General features: G+C 40.9%; 2 protein-coding genes across 3 annotated transcripts in view; both read right to left on the reverse strand.

Annotated features, from left to right (window-relative positions):
- Positions 1–7,403, reverse strand: part of LOC110167689 (transmembrane protein 176A-like) — an 8,731-nt gene extending 1,328 nt beyond the window's left edge. The window contains exons 1-3 of one of the 2 annotated variants that reach the window (XM_020933054.2): positions 7,290–7,403; positions 1,287–1,738; positions 1–277 (exon numbers count right to left, since the gene is read on the reverse strand). The exon at positions 1–277 is cut by the window's left edge and continues 1,328 nt beyond it. In XM_020933054.2, coding sequence (XP_020788713.2) covers positions 1–277; positions 1,287–1,729 — 720 coding nt within the window. In that variant the 5' untranslated portion in view covers positions 1,730–1,738; positions 7,290–7,403. Of the gene's footprint in view, positions 278–1,286; positions 1,739–3,151; positions 3,320–7,289 lie in introns of those variants that run through there. The other variant, XM_055160118.1, reaches the window with a different exon arrangement.
- Positions 7,404–11,554: 4,151 nt separating this feature from the next.
- LOC110167687 (uncharacterized) lies at positions 11,555–15,698 on the reverse strand. Its single transcript, XM_020933052.2, has 3 exons — positions 15,668–15,698; positions 13,010–13,455; positions 11,555–11,903 (listed from the first exon to the last, which is right to left on the reverse strand). The coding sequence occupies exons 2-3, from the start codon at positions 13,444–13,446 to the stop codon at positions 11,555–11,557; spliced, it is 786 nt and encodes a 261-aa protein (XP_020788711.2). The 5' UTR covers positions 13,447–13,455; positions 15,668–15,698.
- Positions 15,699–16,143: the final 445 nt, after the last annotated feature.

The following is a 16,143-nucleotide window of genomic DNA, read 5'->3' on the forward strand; positions in this document are numbered from 1 at the left end:
CAGCAGGGGCGTGCTCAGGTCCGTGCTCTCGCTCTTGTCTCGTGGGGATCTGAGGGCTTTGATGCTGAGAATAGTCGAGCTGAGCCACAAACACAGGCCCAGGGCAGTTACGGCCACCAGCAGCACACTCACCCCAAACACCACCGACAGGAGCACCTCTAGCACCTCCAGACAGCGCTGCACTGCCGCGTCCTCCTGGGGGTTCGGGGTAGTGGTTTGCCTCCCATACCAGTAATAATCATTATTCTGCTTCACACACGGGAGCATGTAGCTGAAACTACAAGAGATCAGTGGTGAGCAGGGCTATGGGAATAATGGGAAGTGGGACAAACTCAAGCAAAGTACACAAAGAACAAAAACTACATGTGAATACTTGTGTAAAATTATTGGAAAATATAACATGATGGAAGTCATAATCTTAATTTGAGTAGTTTTGCCTATAGTTTAGATGTTCTACTACACTAGAGACCAAACTCTGACCTATTCTAAGGGACAAAGAGCTAAACAAACAGAGCTAAAATAGGAGAAGTGTAGTAGTAGTAGTAGTAGTATTAGTAGTCATAGCAGTAGTAGTTGTTGTAGTAGTCATAGTAGTTGTAGTAGTCATAGTAGTCATAGTAGTAGTAGTATTCAGTTCATGTCCATAATGGAGGGGTTCACTTCAGCTCCACCTCTCAGTTGACAAACACAAACAGCAGCAGTAGTAAAGGAAGAAATTCAATTTGTCAACTGGACAAAAGTTTATTTTGGTCGAACAAGTTTCTCAGTTCATCCAAGCTGCTTCTTCAGTTCTGGTCAAACACTGATGGACACTTCCTCATATCTGCCTGAAGGGAGGAGCTAACTACACTGAAACTACTCTAAAAGTAACACAGCTGCTTGTTTACAGTTTCTGTTTATTTTAGGGTTATATTACCATAATCATTCATCATTATGGCCCTGAAGGATTATGGTAATATGACCCCACACTCAGTGCAAGTTCATGAGGTCTAGCTAACAGAAACTGTAAACAAGCAGCTGTGTTAGTTTCAGAGTAGTTTCAGTGTAGTTAGCTCCTCCCTTCAGGCAGATATAAGGAAGTGTCCATCAGTGTTTGACCAGAACTGAAGAAGCAGCTTGGATGAACTGAGAAACTTATTTGACCAAAATTAACTTTTGTCCAGGTGACAAATTGAATTTCTTCCTTTGCCATGGATTCTACCTGGAAGATTGAGGGATTGTACACACAGTAGCAGTAGTAATTAAATGAACAGTAGTAGAAGCACTAATAATAATAGTAGTAGTACCCATAGTTGTTGAACTGCGAGGAGTACCAGATGATGGCGAAGACGGACATGACTGCTCCGGCCAGGTTGAAGATGAAGTTGAAGAGCAGGACACTGGGGCGTGGGTACTTCTCCGTCAGAATATTACTCACTCCGACGCCCACGAACAGCGCTCCCAACCACAGGGGGCAGTACATGTCTCTGAGCATGTACGAAGTGCTGACCCGAGTGAAGAGAAGGATGGAGCCCAGGGCCGCCTGCATCACACCAGCCATGATCCAGAGGGACCCCAGCACGGCGAGGGACCCGCGGCCAGGAATGGCCACGCGGCGGGACCTCGAGCAGAGCGCCGGGGTGTAGCACAGTGACCCCAAGAGCTGACAGACGGGAGGGCACGTGCTGGAGGGGTCAGAGGTCAGGGTGATTACAGTGACCCCCTCGGTGCGTTTCAGGGACATGGCCATGATGTTGACCTGGACACAAAACAAAGAAAATAAGTGTTGGCTGAGTTATACTCTCAAACAGAAAACACTCTGTTCCACCTTGTTATGTCATGTGATAATACAGGAAGCGCTCCACTGTGTTTTTAAACTCCATACACCTTCACTATAGACAAATCCCATGAAACACGGAAGCAGAGCGGACGTAAAGCAGTGCTGCCATTACTGCGGTGCTCTGCTGCTAAGAGCAGAAGTAGTAGCGTATTGGTCTCGTAGCAGTAGTTGCTCAGACTTTAGCCAAAGTCCTTCTATTTGTCCACATTGTGTTAAGAGTTCACTGGGTGCGAGAACCTGACGACACCCTTCAACATGATGACCTCTTCTGCGATGGCGTGCAGAATCTGGCCAATCCATCCGGACCGCAGATAGTTCAGCCCTTCTATCAAGGCCCTGTAGTTTAATAATACCTGTAAGAACATTTATTTTACTGCTACAACTGGTAATGTTTTTTTTTTACAACTCGTGGTGTGTGTGAACAACTATGACAGTGTCAGAGTCCTGCACCGGGTCGGGTTCCCGCGTGAGAGAGAGAACCACCGGGCCATGGAGCAGGGTGTCCGCAAAGAACAATCGGGCGAACGGCTGCGCTTAGTGCCTTGCGGTCACCCAACGGTCTACGTGGGCACAGATCCGGGTCAACTAGTCCACTTTATATTTTACAATTATTATTATATCTGTTTTAAATCTGTAAAACCCCTCACCACACACTTTATACACTTTTCTCACACAGGACAGTTACAACACTTTTTACATCCTTCTTAAAACTTATAGCTGCTGTCGTCCTTTTGTTATTTTCCTCCTTCTTTATGTAGCAAACCAAATGTAAATTTATTTTGTAATGAAGCCCTACAGCGCAGAGTCCTGCACGGGTCCAGTTTTGGAGACACGTCGCTGCACAGTACAGGACCACATCCGCCCGCACCTGCCTGTTAACCTGAGATTATATCAAACTTTTGTGCTCCATACACCATGGCCTGAACCAAGACTAAACCAGGACTAACCCAGGACTAACATAGGACTGATTCCAGGACTGAAGAGGAGGACTAAAACGGAACTAAACCAGGACTGAACTAGGACTAAAAAAAGACTAAAACAGGACTAATCCAGGACTAACTATGGACTAAACTAGGACTGATTCCAGGACTGAAGAGGAGGACTAAATCAGGACTGAACTAGGACTAAAACAGGACTAAACCTGGACTAAAACAGGATTAAACCAGGACTGAAGAGGAGGACTAAACCAGGACTGAACTAGGACTAAACAGGACTAAACTAACCTAGGACTACAGGACTGAAGAGGAGGACTAAACCAGGACCGAACTAGGACTAAAATAGGAGTAAACAAGGACTAAAGCAGGAGTAAACCAGAACTGAACCAGGACTCACTGTCGGGATGGGCTCGGAGGTGACAGCAGGAGAAAGGACCGGCTCAGCTCCGCACCTCACGAAGGTAAATGCCGCAATTGCCCGACTGCACAGCTCTTCAGAATCACACTGCAGCGATCGAACATTTATGTAAATTTGTCGAGCTGAACACATTCTGTCCTGTACAGGAGACACGGCACGGAGGAGACTGATTAACAATGGTCTACAGTCCTTTAAGTGGGACGTACACTGTGCGATTTTTGACCCTTTTTGAGACGATTTTTCACTCATGTTTTGGGGATCAGGAAGAGTTTTGGCTTCATCGTGTGTCGTGCTGCGTGTCGTAAACATGGGGTAAGGAAATCCGATTAATACCTCACAACCAGCTCCCGATCGACATTCGTAGGTCGCAAGAAAATCAAACTTGTTTAAAATCCAGTCGCCTCTCGTGAGGGTTTCGCTGATTCGCCGATTTGTCAGAATCTGTCAGACTGAGCATGTGCGGACGCAGAAGAGGAAGCAGGATATGAGGTTGTGGAGGACGATGGCGCCGGCGACTGTTTTGGACACAGAACATGGAGACGCAACTAATCGAGCAACACAGAACAGAAGTTTGCTGAAAAACTTGATGCTATTGTTTTTTTATGTATGCATTTATTCTGGGCAAGTAAAGATTTACATTCACATACAATGGAACATATAGGCGAGTTTCAGCTGACGTCATTGTTATTAAAAGCCCGCGTTGCATGCTGGGAAATATTTTGGTCAGAGGCAAGAAACACGATAGCGTCAAACACAGTGTGTAACCTCGCGTATTTATCCCTGATAATGGTAAATTCCTGCTGCATTATCGGATGCACAAATAGAAGCACGGAAGAAGGAAAATGTCTTTTTCGTATTCTGAGTGAAAAGAACCACTAACGGTGAATTAAACGGCTTTCAAACATTCGCAGAGCAAACGTAGAAGATCCTAACAAACCGTGGACTCCAACAAGTTCAACAACACATCGAGACTCTTGGAGGTTTTCATCTTTTCTGCTGTGAATGGCCCAGGAGTTTCCACCAAGTCATTGTGGATATCACCGAAATGAATATTTGTCCAGGTAGTTGGCGATTCTGACCAGAAATTTGGTTTGGTCCACCTTTTGTCGGGGTTGAAAAGGGTGATTTGTCGTCCGTCGATGCTTATGACCAATTTCTGGTCAAATGGTCTTGGGTCGTCTGCCGTTAGAGTGGATAAATAACCGGGATCAATACCCTTTACGTGCTTTCTCGCTCCGTCCATCATGTTGAATTAGTGTTTCTTGCCGCCACCAAAATAATTCCCAGCATGCAACGCACGCTTTTGTCAACAATGAAACTCGCCTATAACATAAGTGAAATCATAGTAGAAATGAAAATATCAACAAAAAATGTACTATTATTATTATTTTGCCCAAAAAGGAGTGGGAAGAAGAAAACTTATTTAATCCCACCCCTACTCTTCATAATCTAACACAATGAACTTCTTTTGCATTTTTCAGACATATTGAATTAAACTACATGAACTATTTACAAGTGCAGACAAAGAGTCACTGTTATAGTTTGGTAGTATAACATAAGTGCACCAACAATGGTAAAGTCAAGGATACAGACAACGGTAAGAAACAACAAATACAAGTAATGTAACGGACAGAACAAACCAGCAACGGTAAGAAAACAACAAACATAAACCAGCGCTACAGAGGCAGTGTTCTGTTATGGATGAAGTCTTGTTTAAAAAATGTTTGAATGTATAATTCTCCTGTTTTTGTGTTTCCTGGATTTTGCTTGAGCACGGTGCCATCTGGTGGACACCTTTAGAACTGCACGCAGAGCACGTGTTTGATAAAAACTTTATTGAACGCAAGTAACAGTTGTAAACGTCAGACATGGCAGCCCGCAGTTGCCCTTTTTGAGTCCGCAGTTCTTTGTTTTAAGGTTGCATCGCCGGTACGTATTTTCTACCAATGTTCGGCAACTTTGGTTATGATTATTTGCAGGTCCAGCTTTGTAGTGTTTTTGATGCTAGCCTTATAATGTGGTGGTTGTACGCGAACCACTCAGCTCTCGAGATGGCGTCGGTTAGCCTCCGGGGTGTGGATTTGCCTTGTGTTTTGTGACTGTTGTAGACGTGTTGTAATGTTGTATTTTTTCTGCTCTCCAGTTTCACCTTCTTGAGCATCATTAAACCTGCTTAAAGACAATCACGTCTGTAGAGTCGTTGATGTGAGAGAAGTGTTATCGCCATATTTACCGTTACGGCACAGGCAGTACCGCCCACGTCTACGCAGACATTTCTTTGATCAGATTCGTCGCCTCTTCTTTTTTGTGCTTGTCTGTGCACAAATTGCCGAGGCAGCGCGTCTGTTTTTTTTGTCTGGATCGGCGTTGTGTCTGTGGTTTTCTTCTTCGTGGTTTTCTACTTCCGGAACAACAACGTACAGTGCGCGCAGACAGGTCACATCCGAGAACATGATTCGTGAGCGGTGAACTTTTAAACCCTGTGATTTGGTCGTACAGTTTAAGCTGAGGCTGAGTGACACGACCGAAAATATCCCACAGTGTGCATTAGCCACAGGCCTGGTGGTGTTCCTCTTTTATTAATTGTTTTAATCTCACCAGTTCCTGTTGTATGTTTTTTTGTTTGTTTGTTGTTTCAGCTTAAGCGTCTGCCTACCTTTTTAACCCACTCGCTTTACCTTCTCGTTTGGTAATTTAAGTTCTGTATGACTATATTTTTCATTCTTTGTTTCTGTGGCCTGTTAATGTTTCTTTGTGTTTCTTAGACGCCGCTGGCCATTTGCCGTTTTATTTCGATCTTTTGCGTTGGTTGTTTTGGGTATAATTTGTCCGTATATTGAGTTCATATTCATTTGTTTTGTTAACCTCTTAGTTGTATCTTTTTGGTTTGTGTTGACTTATTGTTTTTCTTACTGCAGGGCTGGTTGGACGTGGGCGCCCGTCTAGTTCTGTTTCAGACCTGTTTTAGTCCTGGTTTTAGTCCTGGTTTTAGTCCTGTTTTAGTCCTGGTTTTAGACCTGTTTTAGTCCTGTTTTAGTCCTGGTTTTAGACCTGTTTTAGTCCTGGTTTTAGACCTGTTTTAGATCTGTTTTAGTAGTCTTTTTAGGTTTTTTAGACCCTGTTTTAGATCTGTTTTTAGTCCTGTTTCAGTCCTGTTTTAGTCCTGTTTTAGTCCTGGTTTTAGTCCTTTTTAGTCCTTGTTTTAGACCTGTTTTTGTCCTGGTTATAGTCCTGTTTTAGTCCTGTTTTAGACCCTGTTTTAGATCTGTTTTAGTCCTGTTTTCGACCCTGTTTTAGATTGTCCTTTTAGTCCTGTTTTAGAGTCCTGATTTTAGTCCTGTTTTTAGTCCTGTTGTTTTAGACCTGCTTTAGTCCTGTTTAGTCCTGTTTTAGTTTTTAGTCCTGTTTTAGTCCTGTTTTAGACCTTTTAGTTTTTTAGATCTGTTTTTGTCTTGTTTTAGTCCCATTTTAGTCCTGTTTTAGACCTGTTTTAGACCCTGTTTTAGACCCTGTTTTACATCTGTTTTAGACCTGTTTTAGTCCTGGTTTTAGACCTGTTTTAGTCCTGTTATAGTCCTGGTTTAGACCTAGTGTAGTTCTGGTTTTAGTTGTGGTTTAGAGGTGCGACTCGTGCGACGTACGGGGGGTTTGAGGTCGCACTTTCACGGCTCGGTACCAAACGACCTTTATACAACAAACTTATTAAACCTTATTACTAATTAAACCTTGGTCCTAAAGTCTGGGCCTCTTCCACGTGCGCCCTCAGCCCTGAGTATTTTAACATTTTTTATTTATTTATTATATTTTTTTTTAGTTTCTCAAACCACTGGAATAAGTTCATTTATTTGGTGAAGCATCTCTATTTGAAACAATAGAAATAACAGGACTTTATCGTTCCAAGTGTTTAATTACTTCAATCTACTAAGTTGTACCTCATCTATGTTTTTAAGTTACGCTCGTTTACACCCACGATAGTTCCCTTTAATCAAAAAATTTAGTTAAAATGACTCAAAAAGAAGAACCTGTTACAGCAACTTGACATAATTAAGTAAGTTAGTAGGACTATTTCTAAAACTTTGACTATACACAACTTAATCTATTTATAAGAGCGTCTTACCTTCGTCGTATGCAGTACTCTGTGTGAATTTGGAGCGGAAACTGTATGTACTGTATGTTTTTATGCTGAGATGTGTGCACCTTGAAGTTCCCCGTGTTTTTTCCGCACAAGCTCTGCCCCCTCAGACCGTTTCCTCTGCTGGGTTTGTTTACTGGAAACGCTGTGTTTTTTTCAAAATATAGACGCAAAAATGAGAAACTAAATCACATTTGAAGGATACAGTATATTACAGAGCCTCCAGAGTAAATATTTATCCTCTAAACTCTACCAAAGTTTAGTTTACGGTTCTCCTCAGTTCATGTGTGACTAATTTCGGAATAAATGTATAGCAACTTCAGTTTTCATCGTCATGTTTTGAAGCTGTGCCAACTAATCAGTCAGTTCCTCAAATCTGAAATATGCAGTAACCTTTAAGAGTAAGTTCATCTTTTTTGATAAAACCACAGAACCTGCTTTGAACAGGGAATGGGAACGGAAGTGTGCTGTGCAGTGCTTTCTGGGGCGGTGTAATGCCCATACAGGAACCTTGGCGGTCTGAGAGGAACAGAGTCGAGTTCAGCTGATTTTTTTAGTGCAGACCAACCAAGAAAAAAAATCTAAAAATATTTACAAAAAGTACAAAAGTTAAAAACAGGTATGGCCGTAACCTGCAGTCGCACACAACACCTTTCTCTAGACAAAGGTGAGGCCGGCTCCTTTTATAGGACTCCTGTTGTAACTGGGTGAGCTCATCTCCAACTGCAGGTAAAACATCAAACCTCCATGTTTGTTTTCCCAGTGGGATGCGTCTATTGTCAAAGTTGATCTTTTCAAGTCTTTTGAACCAGATCTCTTTTGTTTCTGGTTCTGATATTGTCATATTTTAGTTTTAGGATTTGGACATCGTAATTATGTGACTGTTGGATGTCCCAACAGCGGAAAACGGGCTTCGGAAGTTTGCGAACTCCATAAATGCAAAAGAGAATCAGATCTGTGTGACTGCAAACCTCTGTTCAAACAGTTTTCCTTCCCAACGGAATTGAAAAATAGTGAAAGTGATGGGCAGGACTGATACACAGGAAGGACCAAAAACAAAACCTTTGGCCGCCTAAGAAATCATCCCGAGTTTGAAGCGAACATTTTGCATGTGGAACGCCATTGTGTAGGTGGAGATACATGGGATAAAGTGAGGACCGTCAGTGTCTCCGGATGTCTTTCCTGTACAAATAAAGTGACTTGTGTAATGACAAAACTTTACAGTTGACTTGAGCTCACCTCACATGTGGCAGCAAAAACAGTTGCAATGCAACACAGGAAAATTCAGCCATGGTACATGAGCCAGTGATACTCAATTTGATCAAGTAATTATTCACATTTTCATATATGTAGAACTGAATAAATGTGTTTATAAAAGCGGCGATGCAGACCAGCTCCAGGCTCACCTGATATGAAGTAATCACTGTAGATGAGGGCATTTTTAATCATCTACTCAGTCCAACCGCTTCTTCTGATGCTGGAAACCAAAGACGTCTCTCGTTTGCCTTGAAAGGGAAACGAGTTGATGGAAATACAGGTGTCAAACTCAAATTCACACAGGGTCAAAATTAAAACCTGCAACTAAGTCGTGGGCCAAACTAAATATTTAATGAAACATTTTAACATCTGTATGTTTTCTTTCGAGATATGTAATATTAAACCTTTTCTTATTAAAATAAATGTTTAATAATAGTTTTGCTTAAACATTGAATCCAGAACAAGCAGAATATAAAATAAACTACATTTTAAATAAATAATGTCTCTATAGTCTATCTGTAGCCAGCGAGCCAGCTCTTATATATATATATATATTTGATATGATCTTGTGGGCCAAATATAATTATATCATGGGCCAAATTTGGCTCCTGGGCCTGAGTTTGACATGTCTCCTATAAAACTTACACGTTTTGTTGTTTTTATCAAAACAGTTTGTTGTTGCTTCCAGTAGCACAAAGACAAGACAGCAGCTCTTTCTGCAAACCACATGTGCAGTAGAGCAGAGTGACGTAGTCTGCTATTCCCTGATTGGCTGTTTAAAAAAATACAAATAAATAAATAAAACACATTTACGCATCAAACACTGTCAGGAAAAGTGCTGTGGCTGCACCACACTGCCATCTGCTGGTTGTTCAGTCGAGGAATATTTCAAAATTGCGTCATGGAGAGAAAAGCAAAACAGGGATCGAAAATATATTTATAAATACACATTTATTTATACAAATTTGTTTATTTTTTTGTCACTTTTTATATTTGTTTTTTGTATTTGGATATTTGTATTTGTATATGTATGTATATTTATATATATCATTTTTTATTTGTGTAAATCTTTATGAGACAATTCTCACTCCATACAAATTGGTCCCTGTACCTGCTGGCACTGTGAACTTCATTTGACTGGAGCTGAACACTGTGAGTGACGTCACTTCATCCTTCAGTCCATTTTTTTATACGACCTATTTAAAGAATAACTATTGAGAAGAAACAACATTACACAAAGAACAACATTTTCAAAAGGATAGACACAAATATTAGAAAGTAAATCACATCTGAAGGACAGAGAATAATTATAGAGCCTATAGAGCAGTATTTGTACTAGAAGTAGTAGTAGTAGTAGTAGTAGTAGTAGTAGTACTAGTGGAGGACGTTGTCAAAGCTCAGTAGGTCTTTTTGAAGTACAAGGATTATGTAGTAAAATATTTGTCCTCTAAACTCTCCCAGAGTTTGTACCAGAGTACTTTCCTCACTCCTGGTTTTGTTCAGTGGAAATTAAACACACACACACACACACACACACCACATTCATACTGGGGAAGGTGGTGAAGTGTCTTGCCAAAGGACACAACAACAGTGCACTAGACACTGTGTTTTTCAAACTGTTGTGTGTAACAATTCCTCAGTTTGTTGGTTAGATTAATTTAGAAATAATTACACCGCAAGTTAAGTTTACTTGTGTTGCTAATACTGCTACTGCTATTACTGTTACTACTATTCACTACTGCTACTAGTACTACTACTATTATACTACTACTATTACTACTTAAAACGTCTACTACTACTACTCACTACCACTTGTTTTGATTGTTTCTACCTGATCTTCTTGATAATAAAAACCAAGAGCCACATTTTGTGAGATTTTACATTGTTTTATTTAGAGGAAAATCCTTCACCTGCAGGTTTGTCATGGTGAACTTCAGACACATGAGGAGAGACGCCCACAGTGGGTCGAGTGTTACTACAGGATCCATCAGGTCAAACAGCTGTTTGTGTCAGAAAATACAAGAGTCTGAACAAGACGAGGCACAAAATACAACAGACCCGGGCCTAAGACACGTTTATGACATATCAGGAGAAATAACAACGAAATACCCAACCTTTAAATTTGACTGCAACTTCACTGCAAATCTGTGATTTCTGTCATACTGATTAGTACTTAAAAGTATTTTACTTCACACTGAGAAAAATATTACCAGGAAATATACACATATATATAAAACATACACAAAGTGCAGTACAAGCTGTCTTTGGTGATGAGTTTATCAGAAACTATTTGACATAAATGTGACAGTGGTTATTTTAATTCCAAGGTGGAAATAGGCTACTACAAGATAAACTTTTTTATATATTTTTTTGTTTTTTTCCATTAGGGATTCACAGATACCGATACCAGTACCTGGTACTTGCTTGTACTTGTACTTGTACTTGTACTTGTACTTGTACTCGCCTGTACTGCTAAAACCAAGAACTGATTCCACTGTAGCTGCAGTGTGTTTTTATTTAACGCCCACGTCTCAGACGAGCAGAGAGCTGAACTTTGTGAGACTAAAACACTTAAATCTGATGTGACGGTCAAATGTTTTGATAGTTCATAAATGTTATCAGCTCAGTGCTTGTGTTTACGTAGTAGCATGCTAACATGGCTAACATGGCTAACGTGGCTAACGTGGCTAACATGTGATTATAACTGAAAACCAAGAGCAGTCTGCAGTCGTATGGTTAGAAGTAAAAAGTAAAGGTGCTTCTAAAGAGTATTAGATCTAACTATAATGATCTTAGTAGAAATTTAAAACAGCTCCCACAAATAGTTACTTTAATGTAATACAAAAAAGTAGTGTATCTTATAAAGATAATACTTGGTGTTGGTATCGTTAATTGGTATTGGCAAGTACTCAAAATGAAGTACTCGTACTGGTATCGGTTTTGGAAAAGTTGGTATCGGTGCATTCGTGCTTTTCACAGAACACTCCACACGTTCACTCCTGGTCGTGCTGGCTGGCTGCAGTTCCGTCGTCCTCCAGCAGGGCCGTGCTCAGGTCCTTGCTCAGGTCCGTGCTCCTGCTCAGGTCCGTGCTCTCGCTCTTGTCTTGTGGGGATTTGAGGGCTTTGATGCTGAGAATAGTTGAGCTGAGCCACAAACATGGTCCCAGGACAGCCATGGCCATCAGCACCACACTCACCCCAAACACCACCGACTTGAGAGCTTGCTGCACCTTTCGAGTCTGCTGCCGCACCGCCTCCTCGTGGGGGTTCGGGGTAGTGGTTTGCCTTCCATGCCAGTAATAATCATTACCAAGGTCCAAACACCGGAAGATGGGGCTGTAACTACAAGAGGTCAGTGGTGAGCAGGGCTATGGGAATAATGGGAAGTGGGACAAGACCACTCAAAGTAAACAAAGTAAACAAAAACTAAAATACTTGTGTAAAATTACTCTTATTTTGGTACTTAGACAAAATTATTTTACATTATGGATGCATTTTTGAATGGCAAATTAAGCTTTGGTATACTGGAAAATATAACATGATGAAAGTCATCATCTTAATTTGAGTAGTTTTGCTTATAGTTTAGATGTTCTACTACGCCATAGGCCAAACTTTGACCTATTCCAAAGGACAAAGAGAGCTAAAATAGGAGGTGAAGTAGGAAGTAGTAGTAGCAGCACTGCTAGTACTAGTAGTAGTAGTAGTAGCAATAGTAGTGGTTGTAGTAGTCATAATAGTAGTAGTCATAGTAGTTGTAGTAGTAGTAGTAGTAGTAGTCATAGCAGCATTAGTAGTAGAACTGAGTTCATGTCCATAATGGAGGGGTTCACTTCAGCTCCACTTCTCAGTTGACAAACACAAACAGCAGCAGTAGTAAAGGAAGAAATTCAATTTGTCACCTGGACAAAAGTTTATTTTGGTCGGATATGTTTCTCAGTTCATCCAAGCTGCTTCTTCAGTTCTGGTCAGACACTGGTGGACACTTCTTTATATCTGCCGAAAGGGAGGAGCAAACTACACTGAAACTACTCTGAAACATACCTACTTGTTTACAGTTTCCGTTAGCTAGGCCTATTGAACTTGCCCTTGATTATGGCCCTGAAGGATTATGGTAATATGACCCCACACTCAGTGCAAGTTCATTAGGTCTAGTTAACAGAAACTGTAAACAAGCAGCTGTGTTAGTTTCAGAGTAGTTTCAGGGTAGTTAGCTCCTCCCTTCAGGCAGATATGAGGAAGTGTCCACAAGTGTCTGACCAGAACTGAAGAAGCAGCTTGGATGAACTGAGAAACTTATTCGACCAAAATAAACTTTTGTCCAATTGACAAATTGAATTTCGTCCTTTGCCATGGATTCTACCTGGACGACTGAGGGATTGTACACACAGTAGAAGTACTAAATAAATGAACAGTAGTAGTAGTACTAATAATAACAGTAATAGTAGTACCAATAGAAGGTGAACTGCGAGGAGTACCAGATGATGGCGAAGACGGACATGACTGCTCCAGCCAGGCTGAGGATGGAGTTAAAGAGCAGGACACAGGGGTGTGGGTTCTTCTCTGTCTGAATATTACTCACTCCAACGACCACGAACACAGCACCTATCCACATGGGGCAGTACGTGTCCAAGAGTGAGAATGAAGCAGTGCCCCTGTTGGAGAAAAGGATGGCGGCCAGGGCCGGCTGCATCAGACCGGCCATGATCCAGAGGGACCCCAAGACGGTGAGGGACCCGCGGCGAGGAATGGCCATGTGGCGGGAGCAGAGCGCCGGGGTGTAGCACAGTGACCCCAAGAGCTGACAGACTGGAGGGCACGTGCTGGAGGTGTCAGAGGTCAGGGTGATTACAGTGACCCCCTCGGTGCGCTTCAGGGACATGGCCATGATGTTGACCTGGACAGAAAAAAAGGAAAATAAATAAGTGTTGGCTGAGTTCTTCTGTCAAACAGATAATGGATCATGTTTACTGAATAAAAGGTAAAAGGTACACTGTAAAATCGAATAAGTAGACCTTACTTGAAAAAATCTAGGAACCCGATTGCCTTGAAGAATGTGCCTAAAGTGGACTGTGAATCTAAAGCTGAGCTACAGGTAATTCCTCAGTGTAGTGTTCAGTAAATCCCTCTTTCATCTAACTAGCCTCAGCAAGTTAAGTTTAACTTTAGTTTTCATAGCACTCATGTTGTGAATCTGAGCCAACTAATCAGTCATTTCCTCAAAGTAAAGCAAATGTTATTTATATACATAACTTAGAGTAAAAACCGATTTAGTCCACAGGAACGCCATTTAGTTCTGCATCAGGTACAAGGATTTTAATATTTACTAGTCTTTGAAAAAACGTAGCAAAACTTTTGTTCAGCTTAAATTCTAACATGTGTAAGAATAAAATAATAAATTTCAATCATTCCACATCAACTCAACCAAGGCCCTTGCACCTAGAGCTCAAAAAATGCTGGAAGAAACAAAACAGGCGGAACAGGTGGAAAACAGCACAGACTGAATGAACAGAGGGAGGATATAGAGACGATCCTGGGATAATTCGGGAATGAGTGGCAGTTGTAGGAAAAACAGACAGGTAGCAAAAGGAGGACCGGAACAGACTAGAAAACGGAGCTGGACTCCTGACAATAACATGTCACTGTTGAAGTTTCTCGTCTCATTTAAGTTGAACAGAGTCTAATTGACAAGTAATGTGCTTTTTTCTCCCTGAAAGTCACTGTTACTTTACCACAATCATTAAGATCCACAAATTTGTAGCTGTGAGTAAAGAAAATGAGCTGAATGCAAGTTAATCCTAGAGTTAGATTTTACAGTGTAGCTGTTAACGTATACTACAGCTTCATGACATCACAAGGTGGAACGGAGCATTTTGTAGACAGACTAATAATAAAGAGTTACTCAAACATGTGAATGAAACAAAACACAACTCCAGGTCTGTTTTTAAGGAGGTAACAACATTCTAACTTGGCTAAAAGCTCACAAGAGTCAATACTGTGTAATATAGGACATTTTAAATTTTACTTCCTGGTTTGAAAGCGTGACATCACACTTGGGAATTTCATAATTGTTACCTTTATACAAAAGGTAACAAGGGTGTATCTTCTAACACACACAGGGATTATTATCAAACAAATACAAAAACAGTAATTGCACCAGCAATAAAAACTATTCATAAGTCGCCTATTTGGACATTAAATGTAGCCTATTTCTTCTTTTTTTTCTCGACATTCAATTGAACCAGCAATATTGGAACAAAATAGTCAATAAAATAATTACAAAAAGATTTGAAATCATACAAAACATGTCTTAACATTTCAACATTTCTAATGAGATATTTGGGCCTGTCTGTGTTTTTGTAGCATGTTCCAGTCCAGGTGCAGGAGGAGACGCAGCAGCAGATCACGAGCAGCGTTCAATCTGTTTCTTGTCTTCATTTTTGTGATCAGAGAAAATCACAATTCACACAAATATGTAGTAGTGAAAGGAATACGCAGAGAAACACTGGCCCCACTGTGGACAGGATATTCTGACAAAATGCTGATCCAGAGTGACGTTAACACTGTACATTGCAGACCTACATGCAGATTGTGACAAGGCGACCCAAAAAAATCTCTTGTGACTCACCTGAGTCTTTGGGAAACAATGCTCTAAACCAGGCATGTCCAAACTATGGCCTGGGGGCCAAATGCGGCCCTCAGACAATTTTTTCTTGGCCCTCAGACTTCCAGGTAAATTGGCCCAAATTATCTTGCATCAATTAAAAAATACTATTTTACTGCAAGTTTGTTGAAAATCTACCTTGATAAAGCGAATATTGAATATTTAGTGTGTGGTTTTAAGGATCTTAGCATGAATAAAGACTGACGGCTCATTCTAACATGTTAAACATGCACATATTTGAATAATTCCCTGTACTGAGCATCAGTTTACGGCCCTCGATCGGCCCTTCTGCTTCATCTGTGTTTAGATATGTGGTCCTTGATGAAAAAAGTTTGGACACCCCTGTTCTAAACTCTCCCAGTTTGTACCAGAGTTGTAGCTTTAGTCCTGTTTATCTTTCTGTACAGCAAATACTAAGACTTAATACTATATAAGAGTGTCTTACCTTAGTAGTATGCAGTACTGTGTGTATTTGGAGCGGAAATACTGTATGATTGTATACTGGAAAGTCTGCAACCTGAAGTGCTCCATGTTTTCAGGACAAGCCCCGCCCCATCACACTTAACTCTTTCTTCACTCCTGGGTTGGTCTGTGGTATTTTCAAAGCTTAGAACAAAAATGATAAACTAAATCACATCTGAAGGACAGAGTAGAGTATAGAGCCTATAGAGTAGTAGCAGTAGTAGCAGTAGCAGTATTAGTAGTAGTAGTACTAGTGGAGGACGTTGTCAAAGCTCAGTAGGTCTTTTTGAAGTACAAGGATTATGTAGTAAAATATTTGTCCTCTAAACTCTCCCAGAGTTTGTACCAGAGTATTTTCCTCACTCCTGGTTTTGTTCAGTGGAAATTAAACACACACACACACACCACATTCATACTGGGGAAGGTGGTGAAGTGTCTTGCCAAAGGACACAACAACAG

Source organism: Boleophthalmus pectinirostris, unplaced genomic scaffold (genome assembly GCF_026225935.1).
Source record: "Boleophthalmus pectinirostris isolate CB_2022bp ecotype Guang Dong unplaced genomic scaffold, ASM2622593v1 HiC_scaffold_3, whole genome shotgun sequence".
In the NCBI taxonomy this organism is placed as follows: domain Eukaryota; kingdom Metazoa; phylum Chordata; class Actinopteri; order Gobiiformes; family Gobiidae; genus Boleophthalmus; species Boleophthalmus pectinirostris.